The sequence below is a fragment of the Acartia tonsa genome, chromosome 10 (assembly GCF_053477335.1).
Source record: "Acartia tonsa isolate MP-2025a chromosome 10, ASM5347733v1, whole genome shotgun sequence".
Lineage (NCBI taxonomy): Eukaryota > Metazoa > Arthropoda > Copepoda > Calanoida > Acartiidae > Acartia > Acartia tonsa.
The window spans coordinates 28018326-28040870 of NC_137269.1; the positions used below are offsets into that span (position 1 = coordinate 28018326).

Consider the following 22545-nt stretch of genomic DNA (forward strand, 5'->3'; position numbering starts at 1 on the left):
TTTTAAAGGGTTTTTTTGATGTAAAATAATAGAGGTAGTATGAAGTATAGGTAACTTTTCCCTCGGAATAGGGACCAAATAAATGTTATTATCATTTTGTATGTTTATGTTGAAATACATATCTATCTATCTATCCTGATTTTGTATTGGGTCTTTGAAATCAACTTATAGCGTCGGAAATATAAACACAACCGAGTCCTTTCAGTGGCAATATTATATCAGATGAAAAACACTTGGGGCAGGTAGTTGTCTGAATTATACATCTATAATTAAACATATATTACATTTTTAATACTAAATGAATTTTAGAAGCAGTGGCTATTTATTCTTGTACGTTAATAAAATTTAAGAATTAGGTTATTTAATACTTATATTTGCGGGAACTTTTGTTTAATGAAATCTTCCAATTTTTAACATTTACAAAACAGCCTACTTTATTGCATCAAGATCCATGACAGATCTATATAGGAAATAAATGTCTATATATGAGCTCAAGTTTTCCAAGCGATAAATGTTTAAAACTCATAGTGCTCCAATAATCCGTAATAAATTCCCATTGACCAGAACGATAAGACCCATTATTTTACTGTATGAAGAATAAATTCATTTTTTTTTTATTTCATGCTGCTGATTAAATTATATTGAAGTATTAAATTTCTATCCATAAAACAGAAAATTTAAATTTATAATATAGTAAATAAAAGAAAACTTAGTTTTAAAATAATTTGATACTAGCGATGTGTGCGTAATGGGGTCAGATATTGAACTAAAATTTAACTGTTAACTAAACATTTTAACCCTTTTAGGACGATAATTTGAAATAAGAAATATTAAGATCCTTTAATAGTTTAAAGAAAGAAAGGGTTAATAGTCAGAATTCAGATAACCAAAAAAAAAGTAAATAAAACATTGAATAAACCTAGGCAATAGCGAGATAATTATATCGAGCCCAACTCTAATATAGTTATCTAGACCTACAGACAAAAGTCATAAAAAGAATGTTTTATCCAACTATTTATATTTCTTTATATTAGGTGACAAAATAAATAAAAAATATTTTGCCTTGAATATCTGATCCATTTATACCTCAACCTTGAATTATCATAATTAATGTCAAAAGTGTTTAGCCATCAGTCAAGGTTGACCTAGTCTCTGTCAGGTAGTTTTTTAGAAGCGAAGCTCCTGTATATCCCACTCTGTCTGTCAATGTGATATTTTTGGCTGTTATGAGGTACTGATCAGCTGATTTGTAACATAAATCTTTTAAATCTATAGGGAGAGCGGGGACATTGGACTGTAAATTATAATGTTACCCATTGTTTTATAATCATGATTTCTTATCTGTTGGCTTTAAAACTTTCGATACTTCCATTTAATCTTGTTTGCTTAGTCCATACTAGCAGTGTCAAGACTCTTTAACCTTAAATAGCCTAAAACCTTCACATGGCCAATATTTCACTTTCAAGGTCCTAACCCCAAAGAATGAAAGTAAACCACTAAAAAATATCATGGTTAAAAGATAAGATAACAAATTTCTTTGTGGATTTTCTCTTGAAATGTTGAAATATTTTTCGATAAAATTAAAGAGTTCTTTTAAAGATGTGTTTCAATTTGAATTTAAAAGAATTTCATCAAAGAATTCTTTACATTTGTTTTTGTAAAATAAAATATTGAGATTGGCCAGAAAAAGAATTTAAATATGTAGATATTCTCAATTTTTTGAATATATTTTTTGATTGGACTTTTAAAAGACATCAAAAAAAAAATCTACCTACATAATGTACATACTAGTATCTGAGGGAGCCTAAAACCATCCCAGGACCTACATATCTATCTAGCTGCCTTCCATCTATGTATACATGTCTATAAGATTAAACTTTGTTGTAAACTTTATGTTTCTATCTATCTATCATTCTGCCTAACTATCTATCTAGCCAGGTATGCAGGTCTATAGAGCTCGAGCACCACAAAGGTCCAAGTCGTTGTTCCTGTCAACTTTCTATCTGTATCTATTTATCTACCTGTATAACTATTTATCTATCTATCTACTCAGGTATGCAGGTCTATAGAGCTGGAGCACCACAAAGGTCCATGTCGTTGTTCCTGCCAACTTTCTATCTGTATTAATCTATCTATCTACCATCTTATTAGCTATCTATCTACCTTCCTAACTATTTATCTATCTATCTACTCAGGTATGCAGGTCTATAGAGCTGGAGCACCACAAAGGTCCATGTCGTTGTTCCTGTCAACTTTCTATCTGTATCTATCTATCTATCTACCATCTTATTAGCTATCAATCTACCTGCCTAACTATTTATCTATCTTTCTACTCAGGTATGCAGGTCTATAGAGCTGGAGCACCACAAAGGTCCAAGTCGCTGTTCCTGTCAACTTTCTATCTGTATCAATCTATCTATCTACCATCTAACTAGCTATCTATCTACTTGTATAACTATTTATCTATCTATCTACTCAGGTATGCAGGTCTATAGAGCTGGAGCACCACAAAGGTCCATGTCGTTGTTCCTGTCAACTTTCTGCTATGGACTGCTCCCCTGAACAGATTTTTGAAGAAGAGGTAATTGTAAGTAGCGTAGCTACCCTATAACTAGGATATGTTCGTACGTCCGTCAGGATGTCAAAACTTGAAAGTATTTTATCTTACATGGTTTGTTATTTTTTTAGTATTTATATCTAGCTATAGTTTATTGTATTCGACTATGTTTTCTTTATACATCAAACTTTATGTTTTTTTATTAAACATTTTTATTCTTATATTATTTATATTTTAAAATCTTTGCTGCTTATTGACTTTATTGACCTTGTGTTAGTTTGAAATTATAATCATGTGTGATTTCTCCAATATGGCGTCAATTTAAGTAAATTAAAGGGATCGGCAGGCGCGGCTAAGCTCCAAATTTAAACCCTTTTGTTTGTTTTAAAGACGGATTGGCAGACTTCCAGTTGAGTTTTGAAAATTATAAAAGGTTGATATCCCTAATGCGGGCTGTCGACGCTGGTAAATATATCTTAAAAAAGCAAATATTTGGATTTGTGTATTGACGCCTGGAATAATAAGATACAAGCATAATATTCCAAAGGTGTACCCAATATTGAAAAATTGCATAAAACTAAGATGAATATTTTTAGCATAAATGTAAAGAAGAGAAATAAAAAATAAGATTGAATAATGGCTGTCTTGTCCAAATCATTTTCTGTCATTTTCGACCTGATTTTATTTAACAAATTCTCACATATTATATGTAAGTTGATGCATTTTTTTTGTAAAATTTCTACATCGAAGTAGATTAATGATAAAAAGAGCTAAAACTATTTTTTTAACATAAAATTTGTTGGGTATACCAGTCTTTGGGGCGAACTGGGGAATCATATTTTCTGGGATTACCTTCCCTCCCAAATAGAATTTGAAATATTATTGAAGACTCCCTAAAAAGAAAACTTTATTGGTTTAGTGTTTTTTGACAAATATACAGAAAGAGTCAAATGAAATATACCTCTTTTCAAAATTTTCATAATATTTTAGACTAAAATACAATCTAACAGAGTTTTAAATATCAGCTTTGTTCACTGTAAAGTATTAACACAACCTTTATGAAAATTGGTGACAAATTGAATTTAGAGTTTTGATAGGCTGACAATTTTTAACATATCAGCAGTATTCATGCAGATTTGTATATTTTATGTATATTTAGTATGTCAATTCATCTAATTTTATATAATCTATCTATACAATCCATCAGTTTTTAAATAATCCTTCCATCTATTTTTATAAAATGTACATTTTTAATCTTTCTTCTTGTTCTTTTAAACCATTTAATTTTCAAAAGATATATTAATAGATATTTCTCGCATCGTATTATAAACAGCTTTCCGCTGATATAAAATGTACAATCATAAATAATCTTAAGTTATCCATCTTTGAATCTGTATATCTATTATAATATCTGGACAGATCTCTGTAAAATGTTCAAAATTTTGATTTATTCTGTAATTTTCGCCAAAACTGTGCTGAATTTCAAATAGTTATGGTAAGAAAGTAAAATAGTTTTAGCCAGCTTCGAACTTTTACATCATTTACAATTTCAGTCTACTTTTAAAAAGCGAAGCTTTTCTATAATTAGGGTCGGTCCGTCCGTACGTCCGTAACGGATAGCTTTTTCCGTTAATTTAGGCATGTTAGAATTGTACTATCGATTTCAAATTTTGCATGGTGATTCCTTTAGTAGTTAGGTACGATTTAAAAAGCGTAGCAACTCTATAATCATTACCAAAATGTCCGTACGTCCATTTTAAACATGTTGATTTTTTTACTTTTTTAACAACAAATTTTTATGTGATCAAATCATCGGATTGATCTGATTTTTTGTATATTGATTCCTGGGACAACAAAGTATAATGTAATAAGCGAAGCAACTCTATAATCAAGCCCTAAAAATGTAAGTATGTCCATAAAAATTATCCTGTATCAAGCAGTTTTACAACAAATTTACTTACAATTTTACTTTGACTCTTATAAATTTATATTATGCTAATTAAGTTCTAACACTATACAAGTGTTAATGTTCGTTTGTCCTACCGTTTCAGTGCTTCGCTTTTATGGATGTTGTCATCCTTGTTCTAAGTAAATTCAGATGAAAATTTGAAAATTGCCGAACAAATGATTTTTTTATTTTTATTGTAACTACCTATTTATCTTTCATATGATGAATCTTTACATAGTGTCTGAAAAAAATCAGCCCTGTGACGTCATAAAAATGGGGGATTGTCCATCTCTTTTTAGGGGTTTCATTTCATCCCTCATTTTTTAACGTCACATGGCTGATTTTTTAGACACTTTGTAAAGCTGTAAAGAGTGTACAGAGATGTACTTGAAGTAAGGGGAAAATCTATCTTATTATCTATTTAAATATCTATCTATCATCTATATTGATATGTATCTATTTATCCTAGGAGTTTAGATGTACCTGTAGATGTACCTGTACAAAAATCCAGAAAATATCTATTTAGCTATCTATCCAAATATCTATCTATCATCTAAATATATTTCTATGTATCTATCTATCCTAGGAGTGTAGATGTACCTGTAGCAAGGACAAAAATCCAGAAAATATCTATCTAGCTATCTATCCAAATATCTATCTATCATCTATATTTTCATGTATCTATCTATCCTAGGAGTGTAGATGTACCTGTAGCAAGGACAAAAATCCAGAAAATATCTATCTATCCAAATATCTATCTATTATCTATATTTCTATGTATCTATCTATCCTAGGAGTGTAGATGTACCTGTAGCCAGGACAAAAATCCAGAAAAATATCTATCTAGCTATCTATCCAAATATCTATCTATTATCTATATTTCTATGTATCTATCTATCCTAGGAGTGTAGATGTACCTGTAGCAAGGACAAAAATCCAGAAAATATCTATCTAGCTATCTATCCAAATATCTATCTATTATCTATATTTCTATGTATCTATCTATCCTAGGAGTGTAGATGTACCTGTAGCCAGGACAAAAATCCAGAAAATATCTATCTAGCTATCTATCCAAATATCTATCTATTATCTATATTTCTATGTATCTATCTATCCTAGGAGTGTAGATGTACCTGTAGCCAGGACAAAAATCCAGAAAATATCTATCTATCTATCTATCCAAATATCTATCTATTATCTATATTTCTATGTATCTATCTATCCTAGGAGTGTAGATGTACCTGTAGCCAGGACAAAAATCCAGAAAATATCTATCTAGCTATCTATCCAAATATCTATCTATTATCTATATTTCTATGTATCTATCTATCCTAGGAGTGTAGATGTACCTGTAGCCAGGACAAAAATCCAGAAAATATCTATCTAGCTATCTATCCAAATATCTATCTATTATCTATATTTCTATGTATCTATCTATCCTAGGAGTGTAGATGTACCTGTAGCCAGGACAAAAATCCAGAAAATATCTATCTAGCTATCTATCCAAATATCTATCTATTATCTATATTTCTATGTATCTATCTATCCTAGGAGTGTAGATGTACCTGTAGCCAGGACAAAAATCCAGAAAATATCTATCTATCTATCTATCCAAATATCTATCTATCATCTATATTTCTATGTATCTATCTATCCTAGGAGTGTAGATGTACCTGTAGCAAGGACAAAAAATCCATAAAATATCTATATAGCTATCTATCCAAATATCTATCTATCATCTATATTTCTATGTATGTATCTATCCTAGGAGTGTAGATGTACCTGTAGCCAGGACAAAAATCCAGAAAATATCTATCTAGCTATCTATCCAAATATCTATCTATCTATCATCTATATTTCTATGTATCTATCTATCCTAGGAGTGTAGATGTACCTGTAGCCAGGACAAAAATCCAGAAAATATCTATCTAGCTATCTATCCAAATATCTATCTATCTATCATCTATATTTCTATGTATCTATCTATCCTAGGAGTGTAGATGTACCTGTAGCCAGGACAAAAATCCAGAAAATATCTATCTAGCTATCTATCCAAATATCTATCTATCTATCATCTATATTTCTATGTATCTATCTATCCTAGGAGTGTAGATGTACCTGTAGCCAGGACAAAAATCCAGAAAATATCTATCTAGCTATCTATCCAAATATCTATCTATCTATCATCTATATTTCTATGTATCTATCTATCCTAGGAGTGTAGATGTACCTGTAGCCAGGACAAAAATCCAGAAAATATCTATCTAGCTATCTATCCAAATATCTATCTATCTATCATCTATATTTCTATGTATCTATCTATCCTAGGAGTGTAGATGTACCTGTAGCCAGGACAAAAATCCAGAAAATATCTATCTAGCTATCTATCCAAATATCTATCTATCTATCATCTATATTTCTATGTATCTATCTATCCTAGGAGTGTAGATGTACCTGTAGCCAGGACAAAAATCCAGAAAATATCTATCTAGCTATCTATCCAAATATCTATCTATCTATCATCTATATTTCTATGTATCTATCTATCCTAGGAGTGTAGATGTACCTGTAGCCAGGACAAAAATCCAGAAAATATCTATCTAGCTATCTATCCAAATATCTATCTATCTATCATCTATATTTCTATGTATGTATCTATCCTAGGAGTGTAGATGTACCTGTAGCCAGGACAAAAATCCAGAAAATATCTATCTAGCTATCTATCCAAATATCTATCTATCTATCATCTATATTTCTATGTATCTATCTATCCTAGGAGTGTAGATGTACCTGTAGCCAGGACAAAAATCCAGAAAATATCTATCTAGCTATCTATCCAAATATCTATCTATCTATCATCTATATTTCTATGTATCTATCTATCCTAGGAGTGTAGATGTACCTGTAGCCAGGACAAAAATCCAGAAAATATCTATCTAGCTATCTATCCAAATATCTATCTATCTATCATCTATATTTCTATGTATCTATCTATCCTAGGAGTGTAGATGTACCTGTAGCCAGGACAAAAATCCAGAAAATATCTATCTAGCTATCTATCCAAATATCTATCTATCTATCATCTATATTTCTATGTATCTATCTATCCTAGGAGTGTAGATGTACCTGTAGCCAGGACAAAAATCCAGAAAATATCTATCTAGCTATCTATCCAAATATCTATCTATCTATCATCTATATTTCTATGTATGTATCTATCCTAGGAGTGTAGATGTACCTGTAGCAAGGACAAAAATCCAGAAAAATATCATTGTGCCCAGGTAATTCCTGTTATCAATTTGGTCCCAACTAATTCTATGATGTAAAATAAGTTAAAATGTTAGTACCTTTTTGACACCATAACTTAAAAAGGATATGCTAAAATACTATTTGTATGATGAATAATGATAAAGAAAATTTTGTCTAAAAAACACATGTTGATATTTATCTTTAAGTTTGGTTAGAGCGCGCCAAAATGGCTGGAAAAATATTATTTAGTTAAAAATAAGAATTTTTTTTGCCTAGACAAAATCAAATCAATTGAAAAACCTTCAAAAGTTTGTAGGTATGATAATCTTATAAGATCTTATAATCGATATAAAATAATTAGTTTTTTACTTACTTAATAAAATGATATTTCCAGCTGGCTAATACTAATACTAAACTCCATCATACTCCTGACCATGGAGGAACACAATTGATGGTTATAATGGCAACCTAAATTGATGATGAAAATTCCCCTGTCACAATGTCATTGTCCACGTATCATATATCCATTGTTCTTATACTTGATCTAGTATTTTATGTTTCAGCAAGGAGGACGAATATGGAACGACAGAACTTGTAGCTGTGACTGTGTTGATACTCAGTGTCCAGGTATAGATACAGATAGATGTACATATAGTTATTATATAAGCAAGTAGATATATATAGATAGACATATATTGTGATTATTAAATAGATAGATAGGTAAATTTTTGATGCATTTTGGATGAAGTTCTTTATTTAAATTTATCAGTTTAAAACTTGAATAATCTTCTTCCTCTTATGATCGATTAATAAAAAGATAGTTTAAAAAAAGTTAGATATAGTACGAAGTAAAAAAAGATATAAAATAAAACATGTATATTTTCCACATACTACTATAACTATGCATATTTTAATTTCTGTCATAAAGTCTGAACATTGGATTAGTTTATGTTAGACTGCTCAAGAACAGGCATTTTTAAAATGATTATAGGTAATTTTTTTGAGCATAATTGTCCTTGCTCATTTGGAAAACCTTTTTGGATAAACCTAACCTTAGAACTCATACCATAAGTTTAAACTTTAACAAGGATGACAACATCCATAAAAGCGAAGCTCTGAAATGGAACGACAAAAGGGCATTAACACTTTTAGAGTGTCAAAACCAAATAGACTAAATTTAATATTAATGCATCATAAGTCTATACCAATTGTAAGTAAGTTTGTTGCAAAACTTATTAAATACATGATAATGTTTAAGGACATACTGACATTTTGGGGACTTGATTGTAGAGATGCCCCGCTTACAACATTGTACCTTGTTGAAATAGGAATCAGTATTCAAAAAATCAGATTAATAGGATAATTTCAATATACAAAAGTTTATTGTCGTAAAAGTAAGAAGCGAAGCACACCCGAAAATTATGACATCCCCTTTAAACCAAAATCTCTGGGGGGTTAGGTAGTTCCTTTACCCGCGACCGTGGCTCAACGCGTAGCGCACTCGCTCGTCGTAGGGGCGGTGATAGGTTCGAATCTCGGCCTAACACCGCTTCATAACTAAAGACATTAAAAATGGTTCCAACTGCTACTATGTCAGGTGCGCGACATTAATACTCATTACCATGCACAGTTAGGACTTCTCAGACAAAGGTCGTTGTCTTTGGTTGGTCTAGTTTTAACTCTATTAAATAACTGCAATAAAGCGGATGATATAAAACTATGCAATCAGGGAGACAGGGATTTGTGCTTTGAAATATATAATTAGCTTGTCTGGCACAGCAAGTATCAGGATGTTTTTTCTTTTATTTGTGTAAATATTTTTTTGTGAATGTATGTTTGTCTGTGAGTCTGTATGTGTGGTTGTTCTACAAGAAATCGCAAACCGCAGAACCGATATAGATCTCCAAAGCATACTACTCTAGTTAATTCAAACCCTAAATGAACTTTCAATCTAATTTTCTGTATGTAAAAGTTAAGAGGCTAAATTTAATTTTAGTAATCATTACATTTAAAACAAGGATGACAATATCCATAAAAGCGAAGCACTGAAACAGTAGGACAAACGGACATTAACACTTGTATAGTGTTAAACCTTAATTATCCTAATATAAATTTATAATAGTCTAAGCAAAATTGTAAGTAAATTTGTTGAAAAACTGCTTGATACAGATAATTTTTATGGACATACTTACATTTTTAGGACTTGATTATAGAGTTGCTTCGCTTATTACATTATACTTTGTTGTCCCAGGAATCAATATATCAAAAATCAGATCAATCCGATGATTAGATTACATAAATTTTTTTTGTTAAAAAAGTAAAAAAATCAACATGTTTAAAATGGACGTATGGACATTTTGATAATGATTATAGAGTTGCTACGCTTTCTAAATCGTACCTAACTACTAAAGGAATCACCATGCAAAATTTGAAATCGATAGGACAATTCTAACATGCCTAAATTAACGGAAAAAGCTATCCGTTACGGCCGTACGGACGGACCGATCCTAATTATAGAAAGCTTCGCTTTAAAAAAAATATCAAAAAACTATTCTGTCGGCCAAAGATTAGGAATTGAGAAGTTATCATAATTTTAAGATCAGATTAATGAAGGATCCGAAGATTTTAAACAACCTACTCCTTCCTGTAGATTAAATTCAGTTGTGAAAAAGTTTGGATATTGCTTATTTGTACAACACGATCAAGATTTAATAAAAAGTCGCAAACTTATTAAGCCAACGAATAAGAGAACTTGTTTCAGAATCATTATATATTTAATATCTCACTGTTCCCTCCCTCCCTGTATGCGCAGAGACACTGTGTGTTTAATGATATGAATATTCATATTAGCTCTTTTACTCTGTCTAATATTTTTAAAAGAAAAGATTTTCCATTATTAGGGTCTGTCCTTCAGTTCGTAACGTTAAGCTATTTTTATTTTTTAAAGCCTGTTAGAATTGTCATATAAGCTTTAAAATTTGCATGCAATAGTTGATTTAGAAAGCGTATCTACTCTATAATCGTTAGAAGAAAGTCTGTACGTTTTTTTAAAACCTGCGGATTATAACTATTTTGACAACATTTTTTGTATGATATAATTATCCTATTCATCTAATTTTTGGAATATTGGAATATTTATTTACAATTTTTAGACTTAAAAATTAATATGCAGCTTATTAATTTCTGACACTCTTCAGGTTTTTGTTTGTACTACCGTTTGATTTCAGAGCTTCGCCCTTATAGTTGCTGTCGGAGACATTTCTAATAGCGATTGTACTTAATATTTTGGTAGAATTTGATTAGATATGTAAGGTTTTTTTTATAATATTAAATCACTATTATAAGTTTATTTTTATTTTTTTTATATACTTTTTCATTGTAAAATAAAAAGTGAAATTAAATACTACTTTATGTTATATTTACACATAATTGTATTTCTCTTTATACAAGTCAGAGTATATCAAATGTAGAATATCAGGAATTCAAGGTTAATGCACTGTACAAAATAAATTTTAGATATTGATTGAATGGTAAAAACTAGAAATTTTCCACCTGTCAATTAAATATTTGAAAACACAGAAAGGGTAGTTTTGTAATAAAAATCAGTAAATTATATCAATGATATCGTATTTTAAAGTTAATGTATAATTCAACATTATGTTTGTCTATATTACTGCTAGCTATGTTAATCAGGAACATGACTCTCTTACGTGTTATTAAAGATAGATGTTTATAATGATCTTTTTGGCAATCCACATCTACTCTTATTAATTGGATTGTCTTTCCAATTTTAAAACTACAGAATGCCTATCTCTTTATCCTGTAAAATTGTATGAATATTCAGTAGCAACCCTTCCCCCTCCCTTCTCATCACTAACACAAAAACATTTTACAACCCAAATGTCCCGATTTGCACTTAGATGGATCATGGATAGATAGATAAATGGATAGATAGATCAAACAAACAGACAGACATCATGTTATTTTATTATAAGGATAACATAATTTAATAGATAGGTAGATAGATAAATGGATAGACAGATACATAGATTTAGTAAATAATGAATATAATATGCAGCTGGAAGGTGGTTCTATTTAAATTTAATAAATATAATCATTAGAAATATTGTTATTTTTATTACTGGATTGATTGTTAAATGCATAGTTGTATTGATAGATACTTAACCATACTTGATTCCCTGACTCGACTCTACAGTATAAAAATCACCAGGGATCCTAAGGGATAAGACAATAGCCGATAATTTGATGTACATCTCCACTGATGATAAACAAAGTTTCTGTAGATAACAATTAGTGGTTGAACCACTAGGACACTTAAAATAATGAAACAACCAATCAAAATTAGATAAAAGTCCCAAAAGTCGTTGAGCCAACGAAAACGTTATCATAATTCTTTAGGGACTAGTAATAAACAGCCCAGTATATCCTCCCTCCCGGAAAATTTGCACATTGTTGTGTTTTAATATTTAAATAATAAACTGTTAAAATTTGGACATTTTAAAAATATTAGGTGCTTTCCCATAAAATGTCTGTCGATCACTCAAACACCTACGCCGACCTTATTTTTCAGACAAATAATTTTTTCCACTATGCCTAGCCCTTTCAGGGACATTAACCCTACAATTTAAATATATGCGGGACTACACATTACCCTATATAACCTAACCTAAATTAAAACACAAACAACAACAATAAATAACCTCCCTCCTTATTTTCAATATGTTTTTTAAAAAAAGGAAGGTGAATTATTTGTGCTCAAAAAGGCACTTTGAAGAATAGCGTCAAATATTATTTCTGATCCATTTACATAACCTTGCAACCTTGACTTAACAGTGTAAAATGTTCCAATTTGCACATGCAAAAAAAGATTGCAAACAATGGCATGTTTAGTAAATGTAAAGTAAACGGTCATGACATTGATTTTATAATCGAAATTAAATCAATTTTGTTTGTAAGTTAAGATCTCGCTAACTACTGAACCGATTGAATTATCCATATTAGGGAAGATTTATATAGACCGAGATGGTGTAAGATTCATTATTTTTAGGTTAAAGTTTTGAATGGTTTAAGACTATTTTATGTAGCTTCTACTCCCTTTTATAGATTTATAGGGAGCACCTCTATATTTTTTATACTGAAATAAATATTAATGTCATCATTATTTTATTTTTACTTATTTGCGGCTTCAGTCAGTGCTGCTTACTAAGGTTACAGCAACAAGTCCTAGAAATATTTTAATTTTACACATTTGCTATATCTTTATGTATCTATACCAACTATGTTTCTATGGTTAACTACTATCTATAATTATCTATCTATCTATTTCAGTTGGAGAGAGATTGGACAGAACGAAGTGTATTTGCGTTGAGGAACAATTATTATCAAATCTTGATTAACATTCTATGATATGATTTTTTTGTCTGAAGTTTAGCTTGGAAATTGCTGGTTGCACTCTTCATGGAACCTTTTATGATTGTCTTTTGGAAGGTTTTATACTATTTTCCTTAAATTGACAAAGTGTGTCAAAAATCAGCCATGCGACGTCTTAAAATGAGGGATTATTCCGTGGTTTTCTTTCCCACTTCTCCTCTCATCTCCCTTATTTTCATGACGTCATATGGCTGATTTTTGAGACACTTTGTCTAGTTACCTATTTTCCTGACCTGATTTCCGTCTAATAGAGGTAACGTTGATGCAACTAGTATTAAAAAAAAAAAAAATATTTTTGTTTTACCATTAAGATCTCGCGTACAACTTAACAACTTGAGTTCTCCATTTTAGTGAAAGTTGGATACTTCAAACTAATTAGTAAATGATTCATATAATAGTTATTTCTCGCATCGTATTATACACGGCTTTCCGCGGATATAGAATGTATAATTATAAGATTAATACTAGTTTTTTAGCCCCGAGGTGCCGAAGGCACCGGCAAATTTAACTGGTTTTAATCTTATGATTGTACATTTTTATATTCGTAGAAAGCTGGATATAATACGATGCTAGACATAGTTTTTTTCGTATCGATGAGAATCGGTTCCTATCCACCGGATTCGAATGCATATGAGAAAACACTTGTTTTTACATGTATGTAACAATGAATGAAAGAATGAAATTATATTTAAAAAATTAAGTATAATATTCTGTTTTAGAATACAGGTTTATGAAAAAAGATATATAATTTTACAAAAAAAAACTAAAAGAAAATGTAAATAAATCTATTATATTATACTTAAGCTTGTTAGAGAAATAAATATAACCTCAGCAGTTTATAAAATCATAAATAAAGGAATAAGGCTTTCCAGTATGGGCGATACTGAAAAATCATTTAATATCAGTTTTAAAATCAAAACTAAAAGAAAATACTTTCTAAGGGCTATTTCGTTAGGAAGATTGATCTACCAACCCACAAAATAGCTTTGAACCTATCCTCCACCAATAATAAGCTCCATTAAAAAACTGATTAAAGATTTAAAATGAAACGTACACTTTCAAAGCTTGAGCTTTATGATAAAGGGCAGGATACTCTCTTATAAAAAATCTTCAAGTTAAAAAAAATTTAATGTAAGGAAATCCCTATATTTATGAGTAAAATATGGGGTAAAGAATAATATTTTTACAGCAATAAACAAATATTAAGTTATACATTCTATATTTTATTTTCTAGGAAAAAACAATAGAATTAACTATTTTACTTTTACTTAATATTTTGGGTACTCGGTAGCCCGGAAGGGTTATGGAAACACAGGCAAGGGCAAAAAAACTACCCCACCCCTTTATTTACAATTTTTCTCAGTAATAAGATGATGACAGGGTTCAATGCTTGATGAACAGTTTGAGGGGAAGTAAGTATTTTTCTTACAATGAAATATTGTGTTTTGATACATATTTCTTAATGCAGTAAACTTATATGTTTTATTTTTGTTGAATTTCTTCAAATCTTATATTATACAATATTAAGTACAGTGAGGAATGGTAAGATTGTTCAGTAATAATAAACTTCTGATATTTTGTAAAAACCCGTATTTGTTTTTTTTGTTTGGCTTATATTATCCCCTGAAGGAAATATTTAGTAACCCCAACTCCTCACAAAATACATTTGATCCCTATACAATGTCCATCTCCCAAACATAATTATAGGTATCAGATCTTATCCCTGAATCCCTGGTGATATCAGGGATGTTTAAGTATGGAACAATGGATGATAAATTTATGTTTCTCCCAATTATGATTCAAATAAGGATTGAAACTACTTGTAAAAAAGTTTGACACTTATCATGCACAGACCAAATCATGAACCAATCTAAAAACTCGAAGTTCTAGGCCAACGAATGGTAGAAAGGCAACTTTAAGGCCAGTATTATGCTTTGTCCCCAATGTCCCTTGGCTCCCTGGAAAAAAATAGAAGTAAACATGACTATTAAACAGTTTTACGTGTAATAAAAAGAAATATGTTATTATAATGATGCTGCATTATTTGGTGCTTTTCCGCAAAGTGCCTTTCGAGCGCTCCCTCACACAAATGTTTTAAAAACCAAATTGATTACAAGCGGGGAGGGGGGGGGGGGGGTGTAATTATTTTTACTATTCCGTACCCCTTTATTGGACCATAACCAAAAGAGACAAAGTGGTGCTATAACCCTGCAGTACCGCTCAATACCTAACCTAGCCCAAATTAAATAACAAACAAACAAACCCTCCCTTATTCTCAAATTCATTTCAAACCAAATTTGGGGGGGGGGGGGGGGGAGGGGAAATTATCGACTAGAAACTTTTAGGGAAATTGCCCATTATTCATTTTATGTACATTTTTATAAGTTTAGTAGAGCAAAGGTTGGGTTATAAAAGACGATTGCCTTCAATTATTGCAATAGGAGCTACTCTACTTGAATTATAAAATCAGTATATTAATTGGTAAGATATTACAAAACAAGAAACCCACACAGAAAAAAAGATAGGATGTTTGTCTGTGCATCTATGTGTCTGTACCGAAAGATCTCGATAACCCTTTGGCTGATTTTGATCTTTTTTTCGGGGAAGTTTTTAAGTCAAGTTGCTCTACTAGCTTGTACTCTAGATCTGACTTTGTTCCTCTGTCTACCTGTATAGCCAGTTTTTTGACCGTCTTTCTTTGATAAAAAATAAATGCTATAATTATAAAAATGAATTACAACATTCATTAGTTGCTAAGCATAAAAATACAATTATTAAAAAAACTGGACATTCAAAACATACAAAATCTTAGGATTCTATATCATGCATAAGCTGAGTAAATAAAATTGTCTTTTTATAAAGTCCATGCCTCAAATAGCCATACAAACGGTCCGATGGACAAATTGATGTACGGAGGAGATGTAAAAAGGTTGTGAGTAACATAGAAAAAGAATTTGAGCTTTCTATCTCTGAACAAAGCAAGTTATTTTTTTCAAAGAATTTCTTCGACTCACAGCATTACCAGGAGATCGACAGACCAATTGCGTGATGCCCATTGGTGTGGAGAATTTTAATAAATAACAACATTTACCACAAAGTACTTGTAACATTGGTCAAAAAGAATTGTATACACACGTTGAAGCAATAAATCACCTGCAAACAATCATAGAATAAACACAATTATATGTTAATTATTGTTAATAACTGCATTAATATCAGAAAATATTCTTATTAGGAAAACTAAAAAAATATATACATGATATTTACAGGTAAAGCCTTTACTCTGGGTCCTGGGACCCAGTTTATAGTCCTTTGGTAGGGGGGGGGGGGGGGCGGGGGCGGAGACAATGTACCCCCTCCCCCACTAGAGTGTCGTGGAGCTACCTTTGTTTACGTTCTTCATAAAGAAAGTTTCAGAAAAGGTTTTTTTTCCTTCCTTACAACTTAAAAAATTAAATAGCGGTGCAGTTTGGGGAAAAAACAATAGTTTTTGATTTTCTCATTTTAATATCATCGGAAAACTGTATTTCACAAAAAGAAATAAAAAAAATTCTTACAGGAGATGTTTAAAAAAATATATATGATTTACAGGTAAAGCCTTTACTCTGGGACCCAGTTTATAGTCTTTGGTAGGGTGGGGGGGAGGGGGGGGGGGGCTTGGTTTGTTGATGTTTAGATTTTGGTATAGCTAGAGTGTCGTGGGGCTACCTTTGTAACGTTCTTTATAAAGAAAGTTTCAGAAAAAGGTTTTTTTCCTTCCTTACCACTTAAAAAATCAAATAGCGGTACAGTTTGGGGAAAAAACAATAGTTTTTGATTTTCTTATTTTAATATCCTCGGAAAACTGTCTTTCATAAAAAGAAATAAAAAAATTATTACAGGAGATGTTTATTTTTGTTACTATATATAAGAATCGTTCTTTAAGCTATAGAGATATTATCAAAAATTCCTTAAAATCACCACAGGACCAGTAGCTATATTCCTTGAAGAGTAGAACCCAAATCGGCTCAACAGTTACCGAGATCAGAGATTCACACATACAGACGTCGGACGGACGGTCGGACATCGTTCTACTTTGTGTTTTAGATATTTTATAGTATTAAACAGTATGATAATAACTGACTCTAAATCAGATGCCTACAACGTGCCAGCTAAGTCCTGTCAATATCGAAGGTAACATCCAAGTAGCATCAACACTATAAGTATAATTATGTCCATAAGTAGCGAATAAACAAGCAATTCAATATTTTAGAAATAAAACAGCTAACTTCAAAATGGTGAATATTTAAAGGTATGTTAATCACAAACAAAACTTTTAAAGTACCTCTACTAAAAGTGTGGCAACTTAGAAACTTTTTCTCCTGTTTTTGACTTTAAAAAAAAAAGGTTTATAGTTTTTTTTTATACTTTCTTATAATCAAATGGAATCTCCAAAACAACGATTTCTTAAAAGTTTGTTTGTAATAATGAAAGTAAAATAATATATTTTTTCATTTTAAGAGGCATGAAAACTAATTTTGCTGGTCACTAAACTAAATTTTTAAGTATTTTAAAACTTTGTATTTAGGTTCTGGTTTTGGAAGCTATCCAGCTAGAATGACAACATATATTGGTAAGTTTGACATTTTAAACATTGTATAGAGATTCCATCAACTGAATATTTAGGAAGCGTAACAATTTAAAACATTAATAATTTTGATAATTACTATCGCATAGTATAATAGACATACTTTCCGAGAATAACAAAAAAAGAGTAAAACACTGAGTGGCCGAAGGCCCGGGCTAACAAAACTGGTTTCAATCTTTAGTGATTTTCATTTAGCTTTCGTGAAAAATTGTCTGCAATATGATGCTATACATGTTTTTTTTAGCATGGCTGAGTACTGGTGCTAATCATACGTGAAACAAATTTAATTTAAGATAGAATTATCAACTAATTAATTTGTATATTGATTCTAAAGAAATTTATGCATAGCAGTATCTCTATCAAAGTCCATTTATTTATTTTTCTTTTTAAATATTTTCGCTCCTCTTTTTTATGTTTATCATCCTTGTTTTTAGTTTGTTTTGAATCTTTCTCTTTAATTCTGAATAACAAAGTTTAAACCTTATTCCTGTATGAAAATAATAAGGATTTTTCTCGTATTCATTCGAATCCGGTGGATAGGAACCGGTTCTCATCCATACGAAAAAACTATGTCTAGCATCGTATTATGTCCAGCTTTCTACGAATATAAAAATGTACAACCATAAGATTAAAACCAGTTTTTAGCCGGTGACTTCGGCACCTCGGGGTTAAAAAACTAGTTTTAATCTTATAATTGTACATTCTATATCCGCGGAAAGCTGTTTATAATACGATGCGAGAAATAACTATTAACTCAAACATACTCTGTCTCCAGGGAGGAAGGGAGAGGACAATGGACTATATTACAGTCCATCTCTCTTTTTTACATGTACATGATTTCAGCATTTAAAATGATTAATTTATTAACTTAGCATGGACACCCGCCATAATATCTTTTGTTAAAAGATGTACACCCCTCTCTTCTGTAATTAATTACTAGCCTACAAAGGCAGAATGTTACACATTGGATCTTTAAAAATAATCATATTTCTGTATCCATGCTCTTTCTTCTTGATTTCAAGTGAAGGTGGAAAGTTTTGAATTCAATTAACATACAAACTGTCTACTTCGCTTGGTGAGCTCACTTAAATAATACTTGCTTCAGCGCCTTTAGCCCTTAGAGGTCGAGGAACCTTTAGGCAAGAAGGTGGAAGTATCTACACTTCCTCAAACAGCCTTAAACAATATCAAACAATTATATATTAGAGTTCTAGACTGAGATTAGCAAATTATTTGTTTAATTAAAAGTAAATAGAATATGTTTTTGAGTATAAAGTTTTTTTTCGATCAAATTGTTCAAATGAGCAGCGTTAAATTGAAATTTTATTTATAAAGAAACGTAATGAGAATTTAGTCCGGTTTTTGCAAAATTTCCCTCTACAGTAAAATGATATAAATATTCTTTTACGACTTAAAAATTAAACATTTTGTAAAATTAAGTAAACTTTATCCATTAAAATTAATAACATTAGTGGTTGTTAACAGCGTAGCTACGCTATAACTAGATAATGTAATTACGTCCGTCACTTTACTTCATGTATAACAGTTAGGGAGTTGAATCCATTTTTATAGAAGCAGAAATATAATCTATGATTATGGTTTGGACCCTCTAAAACTGTAATCTACCTTTCCTCTTTCCCCTCTCTTGGTGAAGATATCTTCAACGCCGATACGATTTTTGAAATGTAAGATTCTACTTTCCCTTCTCTTGGTGAAGATATCTTCAACGCCGATACGATTTTTGAAATGTAAGATTCCACTTTCCCCTCTCTTGGTGAAGATATCTTCAACGCCGATACGATTTTTGAAATTTAAGATTCCACTTTTGCCTCTCTTGGTGAAGATATCTTTAACTAGAGAGACAAAAGTGGAATCTTATAATTCAAAAATCGTATCGGCGTTGAAGATATCTTCACCAAGAGAGGGGAAAGTGGAAGGGTAGATTACAGTTTTAGAGGGTCCAAACCATAATCATAGATTATATTTCTGCTTCTATAAAAATGGATTCAACTCCCTAACTGTATAAGGTATTACTAGCCTGAACGCTCTATGAGGCCATGAAAAGTGTAAGGAGATGAGGGGAGTCCACCAACTACTCTATATTTATAAAAGTAGAAAAAGTATTTTGGGGTTATTTTTTTTGGAGGATGTATGTAGGTATCGTTCCATTATTTAAATTAAGACTTACATGAAAACACACAATCACATCCTTTTTAAATAAATTAAGAGCATAATTTTTTTAAAAATGTTTTTGCCACGCTATTTATGGACACAATTCTACTTGTTAAAACTTAAGTAATAAAGAAATTCCTTTGGGAGATATTTTAAACAATAAAATTTATTCACTCACTTTATTAGTCATTTAAGTAAAAAGGGTAGGGTGTTTGTTTGTAAGATGATGGATTAATTCAATTATTTTTGTTTTCGTTAAAGAAGACGTGTCAACTTTTTTTTTATAGCTAGCCGGTTCTTTTAGTAAGTAGTAGATGTAAAATTTTTCATAGAATTCAGATATGCAATCGGTTTTTTTGTAGACCTCTTATTTTTTAAGTAATTTAAGTTTTAAAAAAAAAATTTAGTCGATTTTAAGGTACTAAAATGCAACAAAAAAAAGAAAGAAAATGGCCATTATGAACAAAAATAGTAAGATCTTTAATTTGACACCTTACTTTTTCAATTCTGTCAGGTAATTATTGAAAAAATCGATTTTTTTAAACCCACGAGAATAAAAACTTTGACATTAATTTTGTTATTTCACAGGTAAAAAAATATGGGTTCATATATACCTTTAGAATCAGAAAAATATTACGAATTCATTGTAAGCAAAATTGAAAAAAAAAAGTTTACAATATAGTATATAAACTACAATAAAAGGAATTATATGAAAATATCATATTATATTGTACAGGCAACGTCTTAATTCTTGAATTGAGTATAAAAATGGGAAGGGGGTAAAGAGGGGGTAAAAAAGGGAAGACGATAGTGTTGCCTGAACAAAAAATACAATTGGCCATTTGTTTAATTTTTAATTTTTTTACTTTTTTTCAATTTTGCTTACAATGGATTCGTAATATTTTTCTGATTCTAAAGGTATTTATGAACCCATGTTTTTTATGTCTGTTTGAGAAAATATTTAGGTCTAAAGTTTTTATTAAACCGAGGTTAAAAAAATAGATTTTTTCAATAATTACTCAACAGAATTTTAAAAGTAAGGTGTCAAATTAAAGATCTTACTATTTTTGTTCTTACTGGCCATTTTCTTCTTTTATTTTGTTGCGTTTTAGTACCTTAAAACCGACTTAATTATTTTTTTTAAAAAACCTAAATTACTTAAAAAATAAGAGGTCTACAAAAAAACCGATTGCATATCTGAATTCTATGAAAAATTTTACATCTACTACTTACTAAAAGAACCGGCTAGCTATAAAAAAAAAGTTGATACACCTTCTTTCTTAACTAATATTTTGGAAATAGTTACATATATCCTTTTATATAAAGAAGTAAGTTTTTTTTGTCTGAAGCTTAAGATCGCAATAACTACTAAATCGATTTAGTTATCTTATTTTAGGTAAGCTTTACATTATATTTTCAGATTTAAGTCTTGTGATAGTTTTGAGCTATTTTTTTACACCTCTCTACCTATTCGGTTACTTAGCCCTTAGAGGGTAGGGGCGTAACTTCTAGTTCTATACATAACAAATTTATTAATTATGGTAGGTCTTATTTAATATTTCTTGAATTTAAAATTTGGTTTGATTTTCTAAGTAAATTCCAGAATGGAAATGAATCTTCTCTAAATTTATAAGAAAGGACAATTATATCTATAGTTAGCAAAACTTTTAATTAACAAGTTACAACTTACAATTTTTTATTCTTACTTTAAAAGTAACAGGATGTTTTTCTGTCTTTGTTTCTGTAGATTGAGATCTCGCTAACTGCTAGAACGAGATTCCTTTACAGTAAATCTTTTAAAGTCCAGGGAAGGATTATAACTATTTTGGGTAATGGTAAATCCACTCTCCCAAGAGAAATGTACCCTGAAAAAGATAACCCCACCAAAAAGTTTTCCTTTTATTTCTTAAACTAAATACTAAAATGGAAGGTCGACTCATCAAGTGTCTGTATTTTGAGATTTCGCTAACTGTTGTGCTTAAATGATTCTACAATACAGTAAAGCTTCTTATAGGTTCAGATAAGGTTTATAACTATATTACGGATGGTACGTTTTAAAAAAACCATGGACTCCCCCCCCCCCTCCCTACCACAAAAAAAATAATTACTAACAACTTTATTTTACTACCTACTTTAAAAACAAAAATAAAAAATGTAGGTTCTACTTACCTCCACTTATATGTAAAGCCACTATCCGCTAGTAATGAATAAAGAAAATCAAAGAACTGTTATACATATAATACAATTTCATTATTTTTACTAATACGAGGTTGCGAGAATTTTACAATATATTATTTTCAGGAATTGGAGCTTTGAGTATAGTAGCATTAACCATAGTAATCACTCTATACTTTATGCTCACAAGAAAGCGTCCCTACTCAGATTTAAGGTATCTATCTTTTATATCTGCCGTCTATTGTATTGTAGACAACATTCTGCGGATATCAAAATGAAAACAGGTAGCAATTCTATGATTTTTAGTTTGATATTCGTGGGAAATTGTCTGTAATGCGATATTATACATAGCTTTTCAGTATGACT

The 22545-nt window shown here is 30.5% G+C and overlaps 2 protein-coding genes across 4 annotated transcripts in view; both read left to right on the plus strand.

The window, feature by feature from the left end:
- LOC145329777 (trypsin-3-like) overlaps positions 1-22545 on the plus strand; it is a 179035-nt gene that overhangs the window by 81599 nt on the left and 74891 nt on the right. The gene's annotated exons all lie outside the window — the stretch shown is intronic.
- The window catches only part of LOC145329776 (uncharacterized), a 167547-nt gene that overhangs the window by 81597 nt on the left and 63405 nt on the right, over positions 1-22545 (plus strand). Inside the window, exons 7-13 of one of the 3 annotated variants that reach the window (XM_080174166.1) lie at positions 2480-2581; positions 7730-7786; positions 8318-8381; positions 13104-13142; positions 17337-17378; positions 17773-17817; positions 22306-22393. The exons of the other annotated variants lie outside the window; for them this stretch is intronic. Coding sequence (XP_080030292.1) covers positions 2480-2581; positions 7730-7786; positions 8318-8381; positions 13104-13142; positions 17337-17378; positions 17773-17817; positions 22306-22393 — 437 coding nt within the window. The remainder of the gene's footprint in view (positions 1-2479; positions 2582-7729; positions 7787-8317; positions 8382-13103; positions 13143-17336; positions 17379-17772; positions 17818-22305; positions 22394-22545) is intronic. 3 annotated transcript variants of the gene reach the window in all.